Source organism: Strix aluco, chromosome 5, assembly GCF_031877795.1.
Source record: "Strix aluco isolate bStrAlu1 chromosome 5, bStrAlu1.hap1, whole genome shotgun sequence".
Classification (NCBI taxonomy): Eukaryota; Metazoa; Chordata; class Aves; order Strigiformes; family Strigidae; genus Strix; species Strix aluco.
Genome location: NC_133935.1, coordinates 45,157,693 through 45,183,679, shown reverse-complemented (window position 1 = coordinate 45,183,679; position 25,987 = coordinate 45,157,693). Strand labels below are relative to the sequence as shown.

Below are 25,987 nucleotides of genomic sequence, written 5' to 3'. Positions count from 1 at the left end.
GAAGGATACAAATAGGGTAAATATTTTTGAAAGGTTGCTGAGTCCTTACAAAAATGGATGTGCTGTTCAAAGGGACAGAGCACTTCCAATCTCCTCACCCAGGAGAGGTCAATATAGATCCCCATGGACTGCTTCCAGGTTTAAGGCCATTTCCCCCACAAGGGGCACGTGAGCAGTTTTGGAGTGGGCCAGGCCACGTTGCATCTGGCATGGTTCTCTAAAAACTCCGTGGTCACAGTGACAGGAGGACAGGAGCCAGCACCTTCCAGCCAGGAATAGAAGAACAGCCTGAAGTGAATTTACAAATGCTTTCAAGGAACATCGAAAACTTAGGCAATGGAAAAAAGAAAACTGTTTGTTGCTTTAAGCCTTTGTTCTGCCTCCTGACTTTGAGTGAATGAATACATGACGTTTGTTTAGAAGTGTTTGGGTTTCACTGCAAACTGAGGTTCTGACAGCTTTCCACAACAAAGGCTCACTTGTGCCAAATTCAGATGGTCCAGTCAGTTGAATAAATGGTGTAACAAACTGGGCAAGGCATAACAAGCCTGAGGTGTTTGCACTGCATGATTCCATAAAGGAGACCAGGAGAGGTGTGCACACAGCATAGGATTTGCACAACTCTACAAGTTGTGTTGTAACATCACACCTTCCCTAATTTTTGTAACCTCTCTGCACATGGTCTTGCTATTCATTCAGTTGTTAGATTTTTCATGAACTCTGCTTATATAGTGTATACTCAATGACTGGAATATATACAACTAAAACAATTAGATGATAACCATACTATCTGTGTGTGGATTTAAGAAATTTTCTCAAGTCTCAGCTTTCTTCTTAGGTTTTTAGGTTTTCATAGCACAAGCTAAAAATTCCATCCAAATGCAAAGTGTAGGTTGTGGGGTTTTGTGCTTTTTAAAAAAAATATTTTACCTAGTAACTGCTGAAGGACATCTATGAACCTCTCACATAAACTTAAGTGCCTGGTAAACTTGTAAACTTCTGTTTTGCAAAGAGCAGACAACATGCAATAATATGTGTATGCTATAATTTTAAAATAACCTATGCTTCATGTCAGATAAGTTTAGATAGCGTCCTTATTCTGTGGAGAGTTTTTTGGTTGAACATCATTGCAGGGCTGATTATGCAGTACTGACATGTGCCCTCTGTACCACTGCGGCTGTTGTGTGATTGGAATTTGGACCATGCTAACACAATTAGCAGAAATATCCTATTTTTAAGATAATTATTTACAGGACTGTGTTGTATCATTGAGTATTGTGGTGAACATTTTAAATACAATTTTTAGGGTGTAGTAGTTTTTAATGGCTTACAATACAAGACCCTTTATCACTCATATGCTTGGAGTATGTATTTTATTACAGTATTTTGGAGCATTTTACAGTGTTCCTTGGGGATCCAAATCCTGCAAGTTTGTTTGACATGTGCCAGAATCATCTGTTCTGCACTGTGGTATAAATAACTGTTTATAAGAGAATGCTACTGCAAATTTGAAGTTGAAGAAATACGGTACCTTTATCTACACAATAGAGGGATACCTAATATTTTGGGAGAGACTCACTTAAATCTAGCTGAGTTGGGAATGTTTTACTAAAAAATGACACACTAGACAAGCCATTTGCCCACTTTCATTCTTCTTTAATGTGTGGAACATCTCTTTCAGTCAAAAAGACACAGATGAAATTTAAGTGGTTCAGCAGATTCTAGATCAGAGCTTGAGACTTGAGTTTTACTGCTCAAGGAATAACTCAGGAATAATTATTAGGCAGATAATGCCAATACCATTATAACCTGTAACAAGATAATGACAGTAACATAAAATGAAGCATTGATGTAAGTATGGAATTTTATTACTGATAGTGAAGTAACATGAACCTGCCCAGCTAAGTTGAGAACAAAGTCATCTGGTGCAATGTTTGAGAAGCCTCACTGTGGGACTGCACAACTTGAGAGGTACATCAATTTGATAAAATTTCAAACTTCACTTTCCACTCCAACTTGTAGCTCCCAAATGTATAAATTCTTCCAAAGAATGCATAAAAATGCATTAGTCTTCTATATGTTTTCAAGAAGTTCCTCCAAAGCATTTCTCCTTACATTTCCATCAGAAACGAGAGACATTCAACAAATCCTACTAAAAAAGGCAATCCTCTATTATCAGGCCTTCAAGAACAAATGTAAGAATTTGAGAAAAAACTTTTTTAAGGACTATTCTGTTCCATAATTATTTTATGCACTAAATAATGTAGTAAATGGTTGGACTATTAACAAAGATCATATCCTTTGTACAGTAATTCCTGAAATATGACCTTCCCTTATACCCCAAAGAATTTATGTTCCTATGACCTACCTCACTTGCATTTTAGGTGCCTATATCCATCATTCTCATCCTCAGAACTCCCACTCAGCAGCTGCCTATTTTGGCAGCACTTATAGTCTGTCCATAGCCATCCCAGGTTTTTACATTAAGGATCTGTACAGATGTGAAATTGTATGTCTGAGAATGCTCAGAAGCTGTGTTGACTCAACAGAGTCAAGCACCTTACCAGCAAGGTTTATTTAAAGGGCAGGTGAAATAAACACCTGCCTACTGTAACAAAAAGTTAGAGCTGGCAAAAAAATCCCCAGTGTTCCAGAATGAAATATTTATTATTCGTTGGCAATAATTGTTTCCTGTTTAAAAAAAAAAAAAAAAGAAAAAAAAAGAAAGAAAGCTAGCATGATTACATTATTTTTCTTTTTATTTCATCAGAGAGTTAGAAGATTGACGGGAAAGGTCATAAAAAGCAGTTTTGCTTGTTCTGAAAAAATAGACTAAATAGAGAGCTGTCAACAGAAGTCCCTAAAGTAATATTCCACACGCCTCTGTAGGATTAAAGAAGCTGTGTGGGCTCTCCTGGAGCACCAGCCTTCTCAGACAGAGGTACCTGAGGAGCTAGTGGTGCCATTAGTGCCATTCTGCACCACAGTCTGAGAAAAAAACTAAGCATAATGTGGGATGGGACACAAGGTTGGAGACTACTGGTTTAGGGACTCATTTGAGAGGAGACATGATGCGCCTTTTACTAGGATAATTTCTGTTTCTTACTTATATTAGTAGGACCAAATACAGAAAGGCTTTTGGAAGGAAGGGCTGGAGAACTGTCTCATCTGTCCAAAATGAGTGCTGTAATCTCTAGCCAGTAGAGTTATTTGTTTGTGTTTTCAGTGAGTCCCTTTTTTCTTCATCCTCTGCATCCTGCTCGCAACTTCACAAATCTTGAGTTATTTTCTGCATAACAATGTGGCTGCAGTGAGAGTATCCCCTTCCTAATCCTTTACAGAAGTCTTTAGTCCCAGGGGGTGTTTGTGTGGGAGGTAGAAGATATGGATTTAATTAAATTTAAAGGCAGTGGTCCTTTATATTGAGCTAGTCAATCCCTATCCTTCATTTCTAGTCTGTTATCTAAGAGACAAGAGTATCACTAGAGTGTGTATTTGAAAAGGAAACAGGACAGTAAGCGAAGAGTTGCAGATGCAGAGAGCAATCCCTTGAGGAAGAGTCTTGTGGGTGCCCTTTGTAGGGCCAGTCATGAGGACCCAAAGAACAGACCTCAAACACAAAAGCACTAACTGTTTTGTGTCATAAGAGTTATAAGTAGAAAAAACCCCATATGCCTAGAGCTAATAGTACCATTTGTACTTACATGTCAGGTGGTGGTTATAAGGGGGAAGAAGAAGAAAAATATCAGGTAGTTGCTGAACTTCTACACTGACACAGCTCTCAAGAACTTTCACTTGCTATTCCAGATGTGTAGTAGACTCTAACAGATCATTTGATTTGCATTCAATTTTAAGACATTTGTCTGTGCCTGGAGTCAGTGATGACAAGCCCTTCAGTTTGCACATGTATGTCCAGGACTAGAAAGTGTTTCTAGCTTTCAGTACCACATCATCCAGTCATTTATCTCTGTGCCCTAAAATTCATGTCATATTATTTTTATGTAACATTAAGAAGTAAAAAATCTGCATCTTGTTTGTAAGAAGAGATACGGGTATTATAGTTTGGGTACCAGTTTGAAGCAATAGGGTCCAGTGCTTATGTAAAGGTGTCAGTAGGAGCAGAGCTATAAACTTTCCCTACCTCAAAGCCTCATTAAAGAACTTGAGTTCATTTCTATCAGGGTGGATCTTTACGTAGCTAAGCTCTGATCCTTCATAAATGGCCTTGCAATATAATAGAAGATACTACATATAAACTTCAGATCATTATCCATCTTAATTATTGTCCCTTATCTAAACTTCCTTCCTTGGTCTTCAGGCCTGAAGTTCACATATCAGTATATTAGTATTCAACACAAGTATGTTCTAGTTTGATATTAAAAAACTCTTTAATTGGGAGTGGTACATTTATCTGTTGCTAGATTTATTTTCCTTTTTTTTGGCGGGGGAGTGGGGGTTGGATCTTGAGGTTGCTATTTTAATACTGAGCTAAGAGGCATTTTTTGTTGTCTTCAGAGGTAAATCATAGGTGAAAAATTTTCAGGTCATGAATCACATATCTTTGATGTTACTTTGGGGGGTGGTGTAGTCCTATAGAAGTGTGTAGCAGAACTCAAAAGTTGGAATACACATCAGAAGATTAACATGGGAGACTGCAGAATGGGACACAGATGAAGGACAGTCCCCAAGTCATAAAGACCTCCCTTCTTGAGATACTATCTTTCCATGTGATGTGCAGCCAGAGCCCTCACTAGAGGTATTTAGGCAAATCTCCCCTTTTATAATAAAAAGTAAGGGTGTTCAGAACATTTTTAGTAGGAATCTAGAACCTTTTTCTTTCCATTGCATAGGCCTTCTAGATTTTGTTGTGTTACAAAAGCTGTATATGACAGGTCTTTTGTTAAGAAATAAGGAAGAATATAATGTTGAATCTCATTTGGGATGAAAAGTTTTCTCTTGTCAAAAGCTATGATAAGATTACTATCTTCTCTTTGTTATTTACTGTCTGGCAGAATTTACTTCATACATAATATTTGTTGTACTGGATGATTGCTAATTTAAGTATTATCATCATAACGGACAGACCTTTATTATGGACAGTGTTTTCAATGGTGATGAAAGGGAAATAAGTCCCAAACTTTTATTTTTACTGTAGTGAGCTGCGTCCTTCATGTCAGTCTTTCAAGTCCTAAAACACTGTTTTACATTTCTTGAACTGAAGAACTATGTGTATAGGCTATGACCTGTAAGCATTCCATTTCCCTAAGCTTCAGCTAGGTACCAAAAGACAAAATGGTTGCACACATATGACCATTACCACTCCAACACTTGCCACCAAGACCTGTTTTAACAGAAATTAATGACAGTAAGAAGAGTGCCAGATCATTTATGCTTGAAATCATTAACATATTTACTTAATATTAAAGTCGTGTTACCTTTAGCACCTGAGTGGTATGCTGAATGTGCAACACATTTATTGATATTAACAAACAACTTTTAAACATCAAAGCCCAGAGAAAAATTAAGCAGGAGTTAGTTAAAGTGTCTTGTCATAAAATATGTAGCTCAGAAACAGTTTATTTTGTTTATTTTGATTACAAAGCCATTCTTCCACATGAGAGGAAACCAGACAATTCAAATCAGTTTCTAAGCCTCAAAAAGTACAAGCTAGATGGAGACTTTATATTTAAAGTTAATTGTGGTCTTATTTGCCACTGTTTCTTGTAACAAAAGAAACAAAAGTATGTCTTAATATTTTTGCATCTTTACATATCAGAAATTTGCCTTCCCACACTTAAAAAGAAGTGCTGGAAAAGAGGGTTATTTTGATCCCTGGGCCAAGTTCTTTAATGCCAAATCACAGTGTGGAAAGAATGTCTCAGTCCAAGTTATAAATCCTTAAAACGAGCCTTGATGGAAAATCTGGAGTAGTTTCACAGTGGAATCTCCTCATCTCCATGTGAGGAGCTCTGTTGCTGCTTTGTTAAGGCATGTGCCCGCTCCATCCAGGAATGGTCTGGTTGATAACAAGAGTAGCTTATTGTTTGTGAACAAACAAGGAATCAACAAAGCAAGGATGTTTTTGTTCTGCAAATTACTTCATGATTTCCAGTCAGATCTGAGAAGGTTTTTCTCTGTTCTTCTGTGTTGTTGTGGTATTGGTGAGCCACAAAGGAAACCTGTGCAAATTCAGTTCATTTTTCCCTTTACAGAAAACTTACCTTTGCTTTCTGTGGGTTTATTTATTAAAGTGAATGCAGATCTAGTCATGAAACTTATCCTCACAGTGACAAGACATGTATGAGACATAAGATTCCTGTGAGCTTAGCGTTTAGGAAGTGTCTCATTCAGGAAAAAGGAATGGGACCTCTGGCATGGAAGGCCATCATTGTTATCCTGGATGCCCAGAAAAGTGGAATATGGCTTACTTTTTACCATTCCTCCTTTGGACAGAAACAAGTGTTCCTTCCCAGATCACCTGTTTCTTCCAAGGGAGATATGTCTTTGGCCAGGAGCTGTCAGAGACAGCCACGGCCTGTTTGGGCAGTCTTGGATGTTATTCAAGTGTGAATTCACATATAGCAGAAAAAGGAAGTTTCATGTATTCCAGCTCAGTTACCTGTATTGGAGAATGCTGGCACTGTCCTTTTGGTCAAATTAATTTCTTCACACATCGCCACTTTCAAGACCAAAGCATGTGCTCCCCTTATATTTGTCACTACTATAGCATCGCACCAGCTTACAGAAGCATTTTGGTGTATGTGTCGCTACACAGGACAGTCAGCAGCTTTTTCTATCACATCCTCCCTTTCCCCCATCACTTCTGGGACACATATATGCCAACATTAGCCGGAAGGGTTGCTCTGTAGGGAAAACCAGTTTGGTACTTAGGAACCAGCATCTCTAAGGTACACATTTTGGGGGTGGAGGGTTGCTTGGGTTAGTTTTTGATTTGTTGCATGAACTGAATGCCAGTTAGTGAATAGAGTGAATTCAGCATGCACTTGAAGCTCATGTATTTTTCATGTCCTGTATTTTATCTTACTTTTACTAAACAGATGCTGAAATGTACTTTAAAGATAAGAAATGGATCTAAAAATAATTCCAAAGTTGTACAACATGCAGTATTTATAACAGAAAGTCTCCAGGTTGGTGGTTTTGGAGGATTGCTCTGTGTGGCACTTAAGTATTGTCTCCTGTTAATTCAGGAAGCTCGAGGCCAATATTAATCACTGTGGTGTGTTGCTCCCTTAACAAGTACCGCTTCCCAGCAGCACGAGTCTGCAGAGGAGCAGCTGCCTGGTGGGGTCCTCTGCAGCTGCAGGATGAATAGCTGGCTCCTTCTTGTGGTACTTTATTGCTATTGCACAGGACTGAAGAATAGCTGCAATAAACCAATAAAAAACCCCGATATGATTAAACTGTAAAGCAAATCGGTATGATTCTTCTCAAAGGATGAATGAGTTATTCCATTCTATAAAGAGTTGGATTTCTAACTGTGCAATATCCAAATTACTTAACAAACCTTACCCACAAATAAACACTCAAAGAGGCTTATACTGTTACCTTTCATCTGGCACAGATGCTTCAAAAATCTTGCCCCTGTGCCATTGGTGAATACTGGTCTCAAACACATGTATTAAATTAATTCTGAGTTGAGATTTGGAAGAAGTTGGAAGAAAGAGAGCACAGTAAGTCAGTACAAATGTTACTTGGGTGATTAGATCACAAACTGTAAGTGAGACTTGGAAATACAAAACAGCCCCCTTAAAGCTGGGTAAGTCATCTAAAGCTTGCCAGTGATTGTTGAAGAGTATTGTTTCTATTCATTTTCTTAGCTGGGATTAGTGGAGTTTTATTTAATTGTATTTTTATCTGAAAATTACTGAGTAGTGTTGATGGATACATGCTGCTATTTACAAAATAGAAACGTACTATAGGGATTCCAACATTTTGGTTAATTGGTATGTATCCCTCTAAATTGTTCTCATTTGCTCGGTGGGATTCAGAAACAGAGTTTGTGGAATGTCATTTAATACTCATTTCATTTTGTTAAATGAAATACATTGGCTTCCATCTTGCCTATAAATTAAGTCATTCTAGTTTCATTTTCTGGCCATATATTTTTAATTGTGTAAATATTTTTCCTTCTCATGTAATTTGCTTAACATTACAAAAAGTGCCACCCCCAGACCCCAGGTTTACTTTATAGCAAATGAGTTGCAGTGTGTTTTCTATAGTCAGTTAAATCCAGACGTAAATTGGATGCTTGATCTGTCTCTTATGACAGTCTAAATGTGAACCATTGTTTTCAAAGTTAGCCCTTTTCCTTGCTAAGTGGAGGATTGAAACTAATAAATTATTCTTTTGCAACCCAGAGAAATAACCTTCAATAATAAAATATTTAAAAGGTCAGATCCTGCCTTCCAGTTGAATTTTCCTTAGTGTAGAGGCAGTGGGAAGGAGAAAGGCATCTCATTGCAATCTAATTCCCTCACCCTATTCTAACGTTTGCCCAATGTTTTGCCCAGCTTCTCTTTATAAATACAAGCAGCTTCAGGGACACTCCAACATGTGTTTTGCTACCCACAATTTATTAGCCAAGAATAGCTACATTAAAGTAGAGTTGTGGTCATGCCCTCTCCTCTGGCAAATCCTCTTCATCAGGGACTCTGGGACTGTTATGTAGGCTCTGATGGGTATTCAACATCCAGGGTAGGCCACACACTGGAAAACTGACCAGTAAATAGATATACAGCCTTTACAGCCCATTTTGTAGCATACTGGAGAACAACAGAAACAAGTCATCAATCTCTTATTCTACAAGCATGATTTGAACGAGAGTCTATTGGTGAAAAGCTCTAAGTGCCATCAACTATCAGTTCTCTCTGATGGCAACATTTTAAGCAGAGTAAATACATTACACTAGAAAGTCACATAGCCCTTTTATTAAGTTAACAGTGTCATGTTTCCACTTTGGCTGACTGTTAAAATTCTGATGTTGGGGCTTTTTAATAGTTTGATTTTCTTTTATTTCAAATTTTTTTAAAGAAAAAAAAAAAGGATTATGAAATGTATTGATATAATGCAGACATAGAATAAAAGACAGAATCCTACTGTGCTAAAAAGTACTACTGTATATTGCTGTGAACCATCACAACCCAGTTATACTGCTAGCAACACTTCGTGTAACAGATAACGTTTCCTTCCATTTCTCCAACTCTTGTTTTCTACAAGATAAAGAGGAAAGAAAAATCTGTGGAAGCTTGCTGTTGCCTACAGATTCCTTTTGAGAAATGGAGTTCTTAAAAAGAAATGGAATTCTTAAAAAGCCTCCCCAGCCCCACACCATATTACAGTGGCCCCAAAAGGTATTAGGGTTGTATTGTACACAGAAAAGAGCATGAAAGTGAGCACTGGGGGACAGCATTTCAATTCATTCATGCTAATGAATGAAGATACAGTTGTCTCCTAGAGAGTATTTTAAAGGACAAGTGATGAGAACTGGATACTATCTGTTTATTCCCACATATCTAGGAATGAAACTTTTTCATATGGTGGACAAATATTTAAATATTTTACAAATATAACCTATCCTCCTAAATGGCATGGAAATCTGTCACAAGGTCTTGGCATAACAGAGTTGGCAGCAACTGTTGTTCTTCCTAAGCAGAAGCATTGGCACATAAGGGAGTGACAGAGGCATACTCTAAGTATGGAAAGCTGTCTTCTCGATAGCAACAGAAGACCATTTTCAGATCTGAAACTCTATATACTGTAGCAAACAAACAAAAATATGCAGAAGGATCCTGATTCATGGAATATGCATTTTCCCACCAAGCCTATTTATAAAACTGCCTGATAAAAAAGCATATAGAAGAAATGATTGCAACTCAGACTATCTGGGTTGTATTCCCAGCTCCGTTTGCCCTCGAGTGAGCCACATTAAAAAAAAAAAAAAAAAAAATCCACCGAGAAAGCCTTTATACCTCAGTTTCCCCACATCTACAGAAATAATAAATAATAGGGGTGATCTCATTTGTGTCTGGAAAACATGTTGAGCTGATTTAGTGGAAGACATTAACAAAGTGTCATGCATTATTATTGCATTAGGCTGACTGTACTTCTGAAATCCATCTGACGTTTCCCACTTGGCACTGATTGCGGGTGGTAACATTTCTGTATTAATTTTAAAGAGGATGCATTATAGCACTGCCCGATATATAATTACAAGGTTTATGATTAAAGCATTTTCTAAGAAAGGAAGTAACCTGTGAGATCCTTTCTCTTTTTCACTTTGTTAAACTACTGTGTTACAAAGTGTATTGTTTCATTACAGATCCTGCCAAGCAGCTCTACTGTGCTGCTTATAGCTATGTGTGAAATGTCGAGGTGAAGTTCGTAACTATATTTGGGTATCAGAGTTTATTTCCTCTACTCTCTTAAAGGTTAGCATGACGGGCGGTTGAGGAATGCCAGGGCAAACCGTCGTTAACATGAGCAGGCTGTGCCCGAGCTCGCATTGCCCCGCTGAATCCTGTTTCGTGTTGCAAGCAGTTAAATCACCAGGCGCCGGGACGGGGCTTGGACCACACAAACACAGGATCGGGTCTGTTCCATTATCGTATTGCTGAGATTGGTTCTCCACGTGGCAGATAACAGCAGCTCTCCCATACGTTGTCAGCAGTCAGAGCCTAGTGTTGAAGGAGAATTCTCCCCAGTCAGACGTGCCTGTAAAGCAGGGTGGTAGGAGAGGAAGCTTGGAGAGGAAATGAGTAAGTCAGCAGCCTGGCCCAGTGTGTAGATGTAAGGCAGGGTTACTAGAGCAAGCACTGGACCTGGGAGGAAGTGTTGCAATGACTAACCCTCATGTGTGTGTTCTCTGAAACAAACTCATCATAGAAAATTCTAAAATAAGAGGATTTTGGGGAAACATTACTGCACAATTAGTGCAAGACGAAATGATCTATTGCCAGTTCTGAAAAGAGGGGGAGAATGCACAGCTCCTCCTTAGAGGCGCTCAGCACCCAATAAAAGGGCAGCACCCATAAAAAGCAGACAGTTGCATGAGGTTACTGATTTTTTAACCTTCTGTTCTGCATGATTTTTCTATCCTTTGCAATCTGAGTGTTTTCAATGATGATGCACACTGGATCTTTATGTTTTCACAAGGAGTTTAAGATCAAATTTCTAAGAAGCGCATATTTACATGGATACATGTAGAGGGGGGGATTCTCTATTATGTTTGCATCAGAGAATTTAATGTAAAAAGAATATAGTGGCATGTGTACATCCTTAGTATTTCATGTGTCTATCTACATGCTTTTCATTTTTTACAACTGACTCCTGAGCACTTGGGTCCCTGGAAGAATGAGATGAATGAGAAAGGCATCCTATGGGGAAGGGGAAACAGAAGCAAGTGGTGAGCCCTACAGAAAGAGAGGAAATTAAATGTGACATTCCACTGCCAACTGGGTTTTGGTTTGCCATATTGTCTCCATCAAAAACTCTTCACCTTTTTGGTTTGTTTTAGAATACTTTTGAAGTTAAAAAACTCCTCATCTGCCACTGCCTCCTCTCAATATTTTTTCCACCATTGCATAACTATCAAAGTACAAACCATCAGTAAAGTTTTGGGGCCACTGGTGTGATGTGCATTATCAACATTTGTTTACAAAACACTGCTTACCTTCTTTATGCTTGTCACTTTTAAATTAATGACAAAAGAAAATTATTAAGTGGGTGGGTGGGTGAAGTCCATTCTTTGAATACTAGATAACTTGCAAAGCAGGTGCCAGAATGAAATTTCCCTGGCTGCTTAGTGGGAGGATAGTTCAAATTGTAGTCAAAATTAGGATTGGTACACCAGATTACATGTGGGTGTGACAGATGAAAAAGAAAATGCTTAGTAAAGTATTTTTATTTGTAATGTGAAACTAAACTAAAATAATATTAGTGGGTATTCTGTATGTTCCAGTGGATCAGTTTCACTGGAATACAAAAAATAGTTCTGCTTATAGTAATAGTTCAGAGAATATTTCTGAGACATTACTTTAGAAGAATGACTGAAGTTGAAATACTAGTAGTAAGGAATACATGATGCTATGGGTGTAGTATGTGTCTTTTATCATCATGAGTTCATGTTGTTCTAATACATGTTCATACAGTCTTTAGAGACTCCACATTAGCATTTATTATATATGGTTATATAGTTGAAGAAACACCCTCTTAGCTACCGTGGGCTTTAAACAACTTTTTAATCGAGCCTTTCATGTCACTCACCAGTAATAGTGAAAAAAGAGTATCAGTGAAAACAGGTGACTGAAGCAGACTTCTGGGTGCAGCAGGGAAATTTAAGGCTCCATCTAAGAGCAGCATTCTTTGGCTATGGGAGAGCTGAATCCACTTCCACTGTTTAATGCTGTGGAGTTATCTAAAGTTCTAAAGCTGTCAGGAGAGCTATGACAAACCAGCTGGTGATCCACCTGCAGGAATATGGGAAGAAATAGGGTAGACCAAACAAGTTACAATTCTCTGTCTCTTTTAATGAAGAGGGAGAAAATCTGTGACAAAGATACTCAGATAGTGAAGGAGTCCTTAGTATGTGAACATGTACTGGGTGGTGATACTTTTGCTGGGTGGAAAGTGGGTGTTGGTCTTCTGGGTAAGACTCTGGTCTGGGAATTGCATCTATTTTCTCACCCGAGCTTGGCTCTGCCACAGATTTCCTTGGTGAACTAAGCAAGTAGTTGATAGCTTTGACCTCTGTTTTTCTGTTCACAGAATGGGATTCTGACCCCTTCCTCCCTAGGGTCTGTGAGGTTAAATAAAAGAATGTTTATAAAGTGAGCTCACATTGTTTTTATGAAAGAGGTGCAGTTTCAACATTTTCAAAAAATAATCTCAGCAGGGAAAAAACCTTAGATATTATATTTATTTACACAGCGATGCTGTTGTACATACATGCTTTCTCTTAGTGGTAACATCCCACAGTAGCAGGAGGGTCTGTACAAGTCCTTTTTTCTGGGGTGGGGAGAGAGGCCATGGATACCCCATGAAAGGGAGCCAGCACTGGCTGTCAAGAGCCACTGATACCCTCTAGCTGTGTGACACCTCTGCACCAAGCTCCACTAGTCCAAGCTGCCTCTGCATGCTGGGACACCCCGGGATGGTGTGAGCACGTCTTGGGGTGCACTTTTCCTTCAGTACATAGGTGAAGGTGTCTGTTCCTCTTATTTCTTCATAGGTGAACCTGGTTCCCAAATGCTCTCTCTGTGTATGTATATGCCTTATGAAATACCTTCAACTTCTCTCTTCAACATCCCCCCCTTCCTTATTTTGGAGGATGTAGCTCAGCTGGTCCTTTTCAACCTTTTGTTGATAAGTGCCATTTTTACACTGCCTGTTGCTAAGTATTTGGTGCTGCTCAGTCTCACCCTTCCTCCCTCCTCTTTTGGCGGAGAATGGTTGCAGCATATTTCCAGAATATATACTCTAATTCGAGCGATGAGACTACTGTACATCTGGTGCTCTCAGTCTCCTCTGTGCACATTACAGCATGCTGAACCATAGGCGAGGGGACAAATGATCCGTCCCTACGTGGCGGGACATGGTGATTGCTGCAGAAAGTGTCACAGAGGCATCGCCAGGTGAGGAATCACCAGTGACAGCCCGATGAACTCTTACCAAAGCACAGGCACACGTCTCCACTATCACTTTCTCTTAGGCAGTCCCAGAGCGTGAAAGTTGTTGGTGGGGCATGCTTAGAGGTAGAAACATGGTGGGAGGTAGAATTGCGGTAGAGGTGACTGATTTATGGCAGGAGTTTCCTTTACAGTCATAAGGGGAATTTTGCTTGGTCACAGCAAGTTTGAACCCTCATGAAACAGCCTGAATCATTTGAATTTAAAATAAAGCAGAATGGCAGGGGGAGGGACATGGCTGTTAAAAAAAAAAAAAAAAAAGGCAAAAAACACACGTTAAAATTGTTTCCTTTGGTGCTGACTTCTTAAATGGGAATGTGATCCAGAATAGTTCTGGTGTGCAAGCCAACATTTGTTTTAAGGATTTTTATTGTCTTCTTTTCTCTCTTCCCCCTCTCTCCCTTGCCCTCCCCCTCTGCTCTGCAGATTTACACTGACTGGGCTAACCACTACCTAGCAAAATCTGGCCACAAGCGGTTGATCAAGGATTTGCAACAGGACATTGCAGATGGAGTTCTGCTAGCAGAAATCATCCAGATCATCGGTAAGACCAGGGTTGAGAAAAGCACTGTGAGCTGACTCCTTGCATGGGGGAGTATATAATTCAACTTGAATGTATTTAACAATAACATGAACCCTGAATAATACAATTTGACTGGGTCCATATGTCTCTGATATTTGTGTGGTTCATCCTTGTCTTAATTAAAAAATATGTTTATGTGAGCATGTTTGGAAGTGGCTGTTTAACCATACTTTAAATGGCCAGAACTGTATCTTACACACTTTGAATTGTCAGAAATGAATGCTCCATTAAACCATATGTCTCCCATGTGTGCATTTTGTTAGTTGGAGTGGCTCATACTTTCTGGGATGCCTTGAAACTGTATCCTGACCCTGCAAAGACAATTGTGGAAGATTTCATGTCAGCAGTTATTTTGCAGGGGCTGAAGAATTAGCAGCGACCTCCTTCGCACTTCCCCCTTTGCATGATTTGGCATGTGGAAGCAACTGCTGCTAACAAGAGTGTTGTTACTGTACGACTGAGCTTTACTTAGAAAGGAGCTCTGTGTCAACAAACCCCTGTGCACTTTATTATTGCTGTGTCTTTTCTGCTCTTTTTCTGTTTTGTGGTGGGTTTTTTTGTTTGTTTGGTTGTTTTTTTAGGGTTTTTTGTTGGGTTTTTTTTTGGCCAGGGGGTGGAAAGGAAAGTTTTATCTCATTGTTTACTTCTGTTTTTCTCCTCACTGTTTTTGTTTAGCAAATGAAAAGGTTGAAGATATCAATGGCTGTCCCCGGAGCCAGTCTCAAATGGTAAGAATAAAATATATTTTTAGTTTGTGTTGGCACCTCTGCACTTTCCTAAAATGCTTTTTAATAATGATTTGTTTAGACTGTGAATATTCTGTCCCACATTTACCATAAAGTCCTAATTCTCATATAGTGTTTCTGGTACTTTTTTTTTTTTTTTTTTTTTTTCCCACATGTGCTTAGGGTTTGTCACTTCATTTCTGTGCTTGCTAACTTTGGGACTTGAGGTAACCCAGCAGCAAAACTTCATCACTTGTAATTAATCCAGAGCTGCCTTACCAGCCCTGTTCTTCTGATGATTCAGATAATTTCATTTAACTTCATTTTTAAGGGCAGAAAATCCAAGAACAAATTTTTAAGTGGAGTCTTTGTGTCTGGTAAACTGGTTTGATGAACAAGACCTGCCAAATTATTTTTGAATATAAATAGCCTTGTGGATTGTCCACTGTAAAGTCCAGTTAGATGCACTGACTTGAAGACTTTCAGAAATAGCACTTTAGTCATATAGCTCTCTGAGCTGTAGCTGGCAGCTGCTTAAAGGCATTTTAACACTCTCAGGCAAGAAGCATGTTGTGACTGTGATTCATATGGAGTCTTATTAATCTTTTACTGTGTTTATGGCCAGTCAACTACATTTAATAAGATAAAGCCTCCTTAGCAGGCTGTGGAACTGACAGGTACAAAATCTGAGACTCAGTAACATCACCATGCATTTACTGAAGCATTTGCAGTTCCAGTCAAGCTCCCCCATACTGAGGATTTTGCCTTTCTGTTCACATCCAAATAGTATGTGAATAAGGTGCACGATTCCATAGCGGGCAAGGATTTTTGAGTATAATGATTTGGATGAGCTTGTATAATAGCAAACTGCTGAGGCTGGGCTTAAAAAGTGAAATGAAGGAGAAAAAACTTTGCATTTATTCAGTGCATTTTTTTAAAGGAGGAAGGTATTTGCAGCTTTTTTCTGCAAAGCTTCAAAAGGTAAAAGGAAAAATTTTGAGTACCAGTCAAGTGAATAGTTGAGTCTTTCAGTTCTTTTCAAAAAATGTGCAGGTTTAGAATAAGTTTTTTCTCTGGATTTCAGGCTTTTTGAAACAGTCCATAGTAAGAATATGCAATTTCCTTAATAATACTTATTATTTTAATTACTCATATTACAGCAGCACCTAGTGGCCCTGGCTGAGAGCGTTGGGAACTCCAGCGTGGAACTCTAATATTACACACACAGATCAGGAGATAATCACCCTCTACTTTAATCACATTAAAACCTGCCATTCCAGACAGACAAGACAAACAAGAAGAGACAGAAGCATAGAAAAGTGATATGATTCCTGAGGTTATGTAAGTGATTAGTGACCATCTAGGATTGCTTAGGGACCCACCACTCTGATGTCTATCGAGCTTCATTTCCATGAGAGAAAGCCAAGCTGCAGAGAGAACTATTCACTTTAGTAACGTTTTCATCTCCAAAGTGACATTTGTGTATGTTGCATGTTGATAGGTAAATCTTAATGTGACATAGGGATTCTGGATTTTACCTCTAGTTCTGCTGCAGTTATGGGGGAAGCATGGTCAATGCATTCCCATGCTGCAGTAGTACCTGTGGGAATCTCTTTGTGGCCATCTTCCTCCTCCCATAAGCACATCTCTCAGCTCAGCCAGGCCAAAGATTATGTCTTAGGTGCTCTGGGTCTCAAACCAGATGCTTCAAACACTCATGTACATAGTCGTACATCAGTATTTGCACAGTGCTAAAGTGTCACATTTAGCCACTTTAACTTAATAGAAATAGAATATATTTTTTCATCCTTTGATTTGATCTCTTCATTGTATTGTTTTATCTCTACAGTCTGATCAGGTTTTTTTCCTGCCTTTTGACATACCGATTTTACACTGCTGATTTCTTCGACTGATCTAGGAAATTTAAAATGTACCGAAGTTAAAATAGTTCAAACATGTCAACTTTCCTCTCAGGGCATCTCAGAGACCCCAGCTTTTGAGTCTGCTCTCCATTTGTTTCCTTTGGGTTGTGCACTGATCTAGCCTAGCTGAACGCACCATCTTATCGTATTTTATGGTAATTTCCCTTGACAGTGCTCAACTTTGTTAGCCCACTCAGTTAATGATAAGCCAATTCTCTTCTTCTTGTAGCAGTTGACTCTTGGTTGTTTGTAACATGCAGGAAAAAAAAAGTAACGGTGGTCAAAGCTAGTTTACATGTTCAACATATGCCAGTATGTAGCATTATGTCCTGTCAGGATTTGTCTGCCATCAACCATCAAGCCAGCAACAGTAATAATATTCCTATAGCGTGTTTATTACCATTCATTCACTGCTTTCATTTTAACATTTTAAGTTAATAAACCTCAAGAATCCCACCACCCTTTTCTTTCACATGTGTTTTCATGATCCTTGCTCTCATAACTTGCAATTAAGGAGAAATGTTTTCTGTATTCATCTGTCACTTGATACCCTTCCCAGGAGGTGATGTCTAAGACATTTTATTAGCTTAAAAGAGGCTGGAGAGCACTGACATGGATTTTCTGCTGCTGAAAACACTTGATATCCCCTGTAGAAAATATTGATATCAATTCATAATTAATCACTACTAATATTCCCAAATTCTGTTTCACTCACCATTTGGTTTTCCTCTTGCCAATGGCTTCATCTTTCAAGTGATATTTAAGGCATCTCAATTCAGCTATTGCCTTAATTTGTAAACATATTTTAATGTTTATTTTAAATATGTGTAAAATGCTTCTTTTTTAGTTTTCTTTTAGTTAGGTCTAATGCAATGTCTTGCACTCTATGCTCGTCTCGGCAGTGATATATAAAGTACTTGTAGACAAGTTGAACTGGCTCCACAGGTCCACGTTCATAAAAATTAACACCTGTGAACCCCAACAGCATTCAGTTTCTGCATAGTTAGCTTTACCAGGATCCTCGTGACTGTCATGCTCACACATTTGATGTTACACACAGAATTTGAGAACCTGAGATGTACTGGGGAATAAATTATTTCATATTCAAATCTCTGAAACTTTAAATAAATGAAACTTGCAAGAGAATTGGCAAGATTTGCTTGTTTACTGTGTAAATCTACTGTGGTAAAAAGATTCTGGTATTTCTTATGAATGATTTTAATAAAGATAATGATGATTTAAAACTGTATTATAACACACATTGCCTGTCTACAGTGTCATATAGAGTCTTCTGCTTGTCTTGCCTATTTTTTTGTTTACAGCTATGCATTCAATGAGGAATACGGCAGTTCAGCTTTTTTTTCATCATTTATTTCAATCCCTTCAATGTAAAAAAATACCACATTCATTTCTATCTTTTCCTTGTATGAATTACTGTAAGTCTATCAATTAAGAAAACCTCAAATCATCTTTATTTAGAAGATAGTGGTCTTTCAAGGGCTTACTTTTTGATACAACCAAAAGCTAATTCCTTTCTACTTCTTTATAAGCTATTTATTTCTTTAATTTCTGTTGTAAGTTCCCCCATCATTAGAAAAAGCACAATAGTGTGTGGGTAGAAAATACATTATAACGCTTTTCTCTAATGGTCTAAAGAGAAAAATTCAGATTTTTTTTTTCTTCCTGAACATAGTAAAAATGTACTGGAAGATCTCCAGTGTTTTGTCTCTAAACAGATCATATTGAATTTAGAGTAAGAGCACAGAGTATCGAATTTAATCCATCCTGGGGTTGTCAGAGAAAATGCAATAGAATCAAAAAGTGGTAGGCTGAAAATCTTTTTATGGTGACATTTGCAGTATTGTCCCTAGAGAATTTTACAAAACTAATGTTTCTATTCTTTCCTCATGTAGTCTACGATGCTTTCAGCTGCATAAATAGTAAAATAAATTCAAAGTTGCCAAAAATTTTTAGTATATTGTTTTTCAAGTTGATTTTTCCTTCAGAGATTGATGTTGTCTTATTAGCTGGTTTTTCTTCCTTAGAATTCACTCTTGCTACTTCCCATGAGAGCTGTCTATGCCAGTACACATCTATGAACAAAAGCCTCCTTAATTGTAGTTGGTAGCAGGGATTTTCTCATAGTTATTAAAGGGCTGGAGAGACCCTTCTTATTAAAAGGCTCCTGATGTAGTTGCATGCATTTAATGAAGACTGTTTCTCATTTTGTCAGTCTTATCTTTGACACAGTTTTCCACCGGTTTATATAACCAAAGGTATGCTTCAAAGGTAATTTTTATGGTTTAGGATACAGACATGCTGCAGTCCAACAGAGGGAGTTGAGCTCAATAAAAATACAGGTCTTGCTTACCACATCCTGGAAATCGGGGAGTTGGAAAAGGTGTTGGAGCTGTGGCACATTGCCAAATGGATATGAACATTTAGTAAGAAGCTGTAGTTAGCAGAGCTGACACCATCTTTGGGTGAGTAGTAGTGTATCTGTTAAAAGTGGGAATCAGTGTGACTATGTACAGCACTAATAAGATCATTTCTACATTGTACTTGATATCATTAATAATTCCTTTAAAAAGTTGTTAATAAGTTAGAAATGTTTCAGAAAAGATCCACAAGAATACCAGCAATTTTGCTTTATTCTATGATACTGAAGAAAAATTGTATACTTAACAAGAAGAAGGTGGAGTAAGTGAATCGGTCTCTTCTTAATGAGGGAACATTTTTGTGATAGAGAGAACTTTCTGTGACATAGTTAAAAAAGTGTGTGAAGCCTGAAGCTGAAGTAGGACAAAGTGACCATGTCTATACTGGTAGACATTGATTTGTAATTTATTGGGTAGATGTGCTTTGTCGTGTTCCTGTTGTCTCACAAAAGCCCGTGGTGACTCCCTCTCTGCTCATATGCTTGGGTTTTTCTCCAGAGAAAGCCAAGGTTGCAAGGGGATGAGATTCATGCAAATCTCTTCTTAACAGGTAGTCAGCCTATGGACAGGATGAATAGGTGGACACTGAAACTGCTAAGTGTGCCACAGAGTATACTGGCCCTACAGTATGTATACATCCCTTCAGTACAGACACCTGTTTTCAGTCTTCCTCTGACAGGGTTGTGCTGGACAGACACTGTTGAGTAGCATCTCTTGATATCCAGGAATGTCAATATCCAAGGACAAGAATAGCAGCATTAGCATTCTGTGTCTAAAATTTGTTTGTGAAAAATGGGATAATTTTGTATAAAGTAAGCATTACAGGTTCTGCTAAGGCCCATAGAATTCCATATGAAAATCTGTGGGGTATGGTTACATGGAGCTCTTTGAGGATTGGGAAGCCTGAAAATGTCATCGCTACGTTCACTGTCAAGTGGGCCCACATGTGAGCTCTTTCTGTCTGCACAGTGTTGAACTGTGTAAGAATTTTCTGGCTTTGGTGGTGCAGTTGTTGGTGAGATTGGTGGTATGGATTCAAGATATGCTTTCTGTGCTTTGGAGCAGCTCCAGGTGATCCTTTCACACAAGAGTGACACATTGAAGTATATAGAGAAATTTGTCTAAGTGTAGAAATATGGTCCCTTCCAACTGGAAATTCAATCTGAGTTTTTAAAACTAATCCAAGCTCCTTTCATGTGCAGGACAGTTTCTTCCTGCAGTTCCACCTGTGCAAATTTAAAGCCTTTTGTTTAAATTCAGACTGTCACCCCATGGCTATTAGTGGGTCTTCACAAATTTCATGACTGGCTGCTATGAGAGTTTTATGAAAATACAAGGGAATAAGAGACTCTAGTTTTCTTAGCTGTGTAGGTTTGGTGTGCTTAAATGAATGTAACACAAGACAGTAGTCTCATTGCTGTATTTCCATGGTGCATGCTTACATACTTAGTTTTCAGAAATTATATGAATAGCCTGAAGTATAGACAACTCTGTTTTAGGGAAGATGCAGTTTGCATAAGAGATAGGACAAGGCCTCAGAAAACAGCCTTAGTTGGTACAAATCTCTGTTTAAAAATGTAGTCAAAAGGAATGGCTTCTCACAATATGAGCAGGAGAGAGTCAAAAACTCATTTCCCTGTCCTCTGTGGTAGGTAAGGGATATATGGGATTCAATAATGGAGTAGCCTGAAGGGGGAAAAAATTAAAGTACTTTTCTAAAAGGATGACAGGTTCACAGCATGATATCTAGGGAAGTGATCTCAGTAAAGCCAGAGGAAAAAAATTGAGGTCCTGTGAGAAGTTTCCTGTGTTTATAGACAGGAAAGCTCATATTTTAGCTGCATTACATAGAAAGAATTTGCAAGACATAGTCATAGCTTGTGTGGAGGTGTTTGGGGGAGAGCAGACTTGAAGAGTATGCCCAGGGACTAGGTAAAGGACAGTGTGGAATGGATCAGAGGAAGATTAATAGTTTTGCTCACATTGGCAACTTGTTAGAAAGATTATTTTGATTTCCATGAGAGTATTCAGATCTGGAACAGAGAAAGAGACAAGATTCTCCTTCCAGTGACATTGTACCTTTATTCTAGATATTATAATCCAGATCATTGGCTATTTGGAATGCCAACATCAGGAATATACATACTTATTTTTATTTGCCAGAGAAGTTTTCAACGTACAGCATCAAAATCTGCACATAGACACCTTTACCTTCTGTACACAGCATGGGTACAGCCATGAGAAGACTGGTAAACATGATTTCTTCTCCGGTCTGTCAACTTCCTGGCAATACAGATAGCATGACATATCTTTTGCCTTCTTGTGTACACTTAGCGTGGGGATTTCCAGTATCATCTTAAAAATCCCCTCTGCTCTGGAAGTCCCCCTCTCTGCCAGGTGCATTATAAAGGGCCTGGTCACACTGGAGATGAGCAGTCATGTTTGTGTTAGAACTTTCTTTTATGGGCTTCCTTGGGTAAAGTAAAAGACCTGTTACCTCTTGGAGAAGACCCTGCTCTGCCTTAATTAAAAGTCCACATTTGGATTTCTGTTCCCATTGATGAAGGCAGAGTTTGGACAACAAAATAGATCAAAGGGCTCCAAGTTGTTCTTGATAACTGCCCATATTGCCCATAACTTTTTGTGGCCTCAAGACAGGGTGTTATCCAGAGGGGAGTTTTATGAAGACATTTTGCCTTCAGTGTAGCTGAGCCTGTCCCTGCATGTTACCCAGCTCCCAACAGCTGCAGCTTTTCCTTGGACTTTGTAAGTGGTGGCAGAAGTATCACGCTCCCCATTCTAGGAAGAATTTGTCTTGGTAATGTGCAGCTTATACATCTTTTGGTGTCCCTCGTCCCCAGGGATTTAATTCCCAGTTAATTCTGCATTTCTGAATCCAGCTCTTGTAGTTTGTCAGAGTAAAGCCTCATGCAATTTTTTTCTTTTTTTTCAGGAGTGTGGGTAAGATACCCATTGGAGCCACACTGATGACAAATACTTTTTTTCACAGTCTAGTCTCTCCTATCTTGCAACAGCGGCAGCTCTGGACTGAAGCAGGCAAAGCCGATTGAGGTCCATTATGAAAGGATCTAAGCAGATGTTTATCTCTTCAGGAAATGACACTCCTCAACATGATACATATTCAGATTTCCCTTTCTCTGATGGTAGTTTCAAGTAGACCCATACAATTTTTTACTTAACTAGCTATGCTTTCTGAGATTCCTCACTAGGTAGGTGATTTATATTCAACTTGTGCCTTTACTGGGATTTCCAGAAAAGTGCTTAAGACTGTCATAGCCAGGAGCATGTCTTATCTATCCTTCTGAAGATGTTGTCTTGGACAAGTCCTCTCATTTCCTTGGTAGGTTCAGAGTGTGATCTTCCCTTTGTGAGCCAACACTCTTCCCCAGTGACTGTCCTCAGCTGTTCCAGGGAAAACTTTCTTGGACATGTTTGACACATCCAGCCACTTGCAATCAACTTCAGAGCATTTACAATTCATTTGGCATTCACTGAGTGTTCAAGCTGACTATCTCATTAAGGTCTCCCATATTTCCTTGGTTGATGATAGGAATGTAACTACTAGGATACATTTTCATTTAGCTCTGCTCCAGGTTTATAGGGCCCTGAAGCTTATTCCTGAAGCCTGAGAAATCCTGTGGCATACAATTCATGTCATGTCCTGGAGATCAAAGTAGTAAAAAATTATTATCAAGCCTTCTACACATGTATTCATGTCATCACCTAGAAATAATGGGGATGACAGCAGGAATCTGTATGAGATCCTCTTCCATGTGTCGGAAAGTGGCCACTCTGTTGAACCAGTGTATGAGCACCAGGTCATACCTGAATGCTTTTAATTTGCTCAGGGCACTGAACATTTTGGGGAGTGAAATAAGCCCTTTCAAACTCTTGAATCATAAACGATAAGTGCAGGACAAAATTTTAGAAACTGACCTTCAGGACTGGGCTCTTCCTCTTTGTTTTAGACATCAACAAACCCCTTTTATAAACTTGTGTAGGCCTTTTAGGGGCCCATGGCTTTTCTCTGTAATACTGCATGTCACAGAATTTAAAAATTCTCTGGCTAACAGCAATGCATGTAGGTATATCTACACTGTAAATATACAAATAGATAATGCAAATTGAAGAATAGTTGCAGGAAGTAACATCTCTATAAATGCAGAAATTGAAGTTTATTTTCTGTTTGCAGATGAAATTAACTTGATATAAAGACTAGAGTAAAAATGAAAATGAGATTATCAAAAATAGAGGTGTGTGGCACCGCAAAAGACAAAAATAAAGGGAATAATGAGGGTCCATGTAAGGTTAAGTTATGGGAATAATTGTGACAGTATGAATGAAAGGAATAAAGAAAGGAAAGAGGACAGAATTTCTGTAAGGCTGAGATTAAAGATGTTAATATTAAAGATGTTTGACATTCAAGGATGAAGAAGTAGGAATTCTGGTTCTCTCTGCTGAATTCTCTTTGCTGAAAAGAGATTATTAATGTTATTAACATAGCCAGTTTGAGTAAGATGACAGGTAGATTGGTTTAACATGAAACTGGAAGAGCAGGAATTCCGACTGCTTTTGTGAACAAACTCCAAAATGTATAAAAACTCTAGAAATAGAAGAGAAAATATAGATGGGGTGAGAGCTGGACAGACAAGCAGAATAACAGTTGCCTTTTTGTGCAAGACCAAACATGTTTTTATTGTGCGGGAAAGAGGAAGCCGAGGAAAGGATGGGAGAATGGCTGCAAGTATTAGATCTAGTAGAGCATAAAAGAGGAAACTTCATCCATCCTGCCTAAGGATATTACAGGCTTGGAAATGAAGGGCAGGAAAAGGCAACCAAATCATCACTTTTTTGATATGATTTGATTCTGGTTTGGCTTTTTGTTAGACCTCTTTATTCTGCACTGAAACAAGCAGTCCTCTTTACATCCAGAGAAGATCTGAGAACATTAAAAGAACCACAGGATTTATGACAGTCCCTCTTCACAGAACAGCTCAGAGTTACTCACATCAGGCAGTGAGATGCATATTCCCCTGAGTCACTTGCATTTGACTGTCTGAAGTCATAAAAGAAAATGCCACAGGAACACATCCTGGGTATTATTCTTCTAGGCTGGAAGAAGTACATTATTCATTAAATATAAATCATATGTAGTTATTAGCCTTTTTGTTTAAGCTTACAAATTCCTTGTCCTAGTAGTGTGTCCAATCACATAAGTATAAGTCATCTAGATGTTAATGAAATAATCATGTCATAAAAAGTACTTATACCGTGATGATATCAGTCTCCATGAAATCTATTGAGATGTTAGGTTAGGGCTGGGTTTGCTTGGTTAGGGCAGGGATTAGGGTTATGCATATTTTGCTTCTGTAGATGAAGATTGCTGAACAGAAAAAGATCTTTTCATTCCTTAAAATCAACTATTTTCCTTCACACACCACACACCACACCACCACCCACCCCCCAGCAATTCCTTGAAACCCCCGTTCCTTAATCTATATCTGGAATATGCCAGTAGGTCCATGCCACTGAGGCATGTCCATCACACCCATCTCTTCTCCCCGTTCCTAAATTGTGTTTGTCAGGAAGGTCATTCGATCAGAAACTCATGTTAAACTGTATTGGGAGATATGCAGAGATGAAATATTGAAGTATGCTTGTGACATACACTTTGAAGTATTTATTGTTTGAAGAGATGTAGTTGATAGTCTTCCCATTTCTCCCCATCTGTAGTTAGCTTTCTACACTCTTCAATGTTCTGATGGTTTTTTTTAATTTTTTTTTTTTCTCAAAAATGTCATGTGAACATTCCCCAAGCTTTGGAATTGATGAAATATATATTTGTGATACAGATGCTTAGACAAAGAGACAATGAGTAAATGGCCTTGAAACCTCCATTAATAGAAATGCACTGAAAAGTCTTAACACAAATATGCAGTTAAAATACATACACAAAATTTGACTATGAGATGCATTTTGGAAAGCACCTGCTGGTTATAGTCACTAATACATATTTCCCAGATAGCAGCAGCAGGATTACAGTAAATATGTGTGCTTCATGATGGTGTATTTTTATCATCTTCTATAGGGAGAGTATGTTATAAATACTAGGAATGTCTAGAATGTTTACTGGATTTAAAAATAGAGAAGAAAGTGCGTGATGTTTAGCTGAACAGCAAAAATACATATTTAAGCTGAACAAGAAAATAAACAATGTCTCTGAAGTGGTTTTATTTTACAGTATATCCAAACAAGGCTTTTTGATAATTTTGAGATTTTGTCAGCTTTCTAGATTTTTACCAAATGTTTGATTATTTTGGAACTGTGGCAAAATGCCAGTTCTCTTATGGTTATAGCTGAGGACTTACTTCTATTTAAAGATTTTCTAACCACTCCCTTTACAATACTTCTGCTTAAACTGTCTTATAATTTTGTGTATTGTATGTTAGTTAGGAAAGGTTATTGTTCCACGTCTGTGAAGCCTTGAATTTCCTCAGAGAGGTAGACTTTTCACAAAAGATCATTTCTTAACATGGAAGTGGAGTCCCAAGATCACTCACATCCTTCTTCCTAAAATAATCTGCCACTGCCTGTC

At 38.4% G+C, this 25,987-nt stretch overlaps 1 protein-coding gene across 10 annotated transcripts in view; it reads left to right on the top strand.

Moving 5' to 3' along the window:
* The window catches only part of NAV3 (neuron navigator 3), a 562,960-nt gene that overhangs the window by 352,332 nt on the left and 184,641 nt on the right, over positions 1-25,987 (top strand). For 9 of the 10 annotated variants that reach the window (XM_074827171.1, XM_074827169.1, XM_074827167.1 and 6 more), the window contains 2 exons: positions 14,130-14,247; positions 14,962-15,014. In XM_074827171.1, coding sequence (XP_074683272.1) covers positions 14,130-14,247; positions 14,962-15,014 — 171 coding nt within the window. Of the gene's footprint in view, positions 1-14,129; positions 14,248-14,727; positions 14,834-14,961; positions 15,015-25,987 lie in introns of those variants that run through there. The other variant, XM_074827174.1, reaches the window with a different exon arrangement.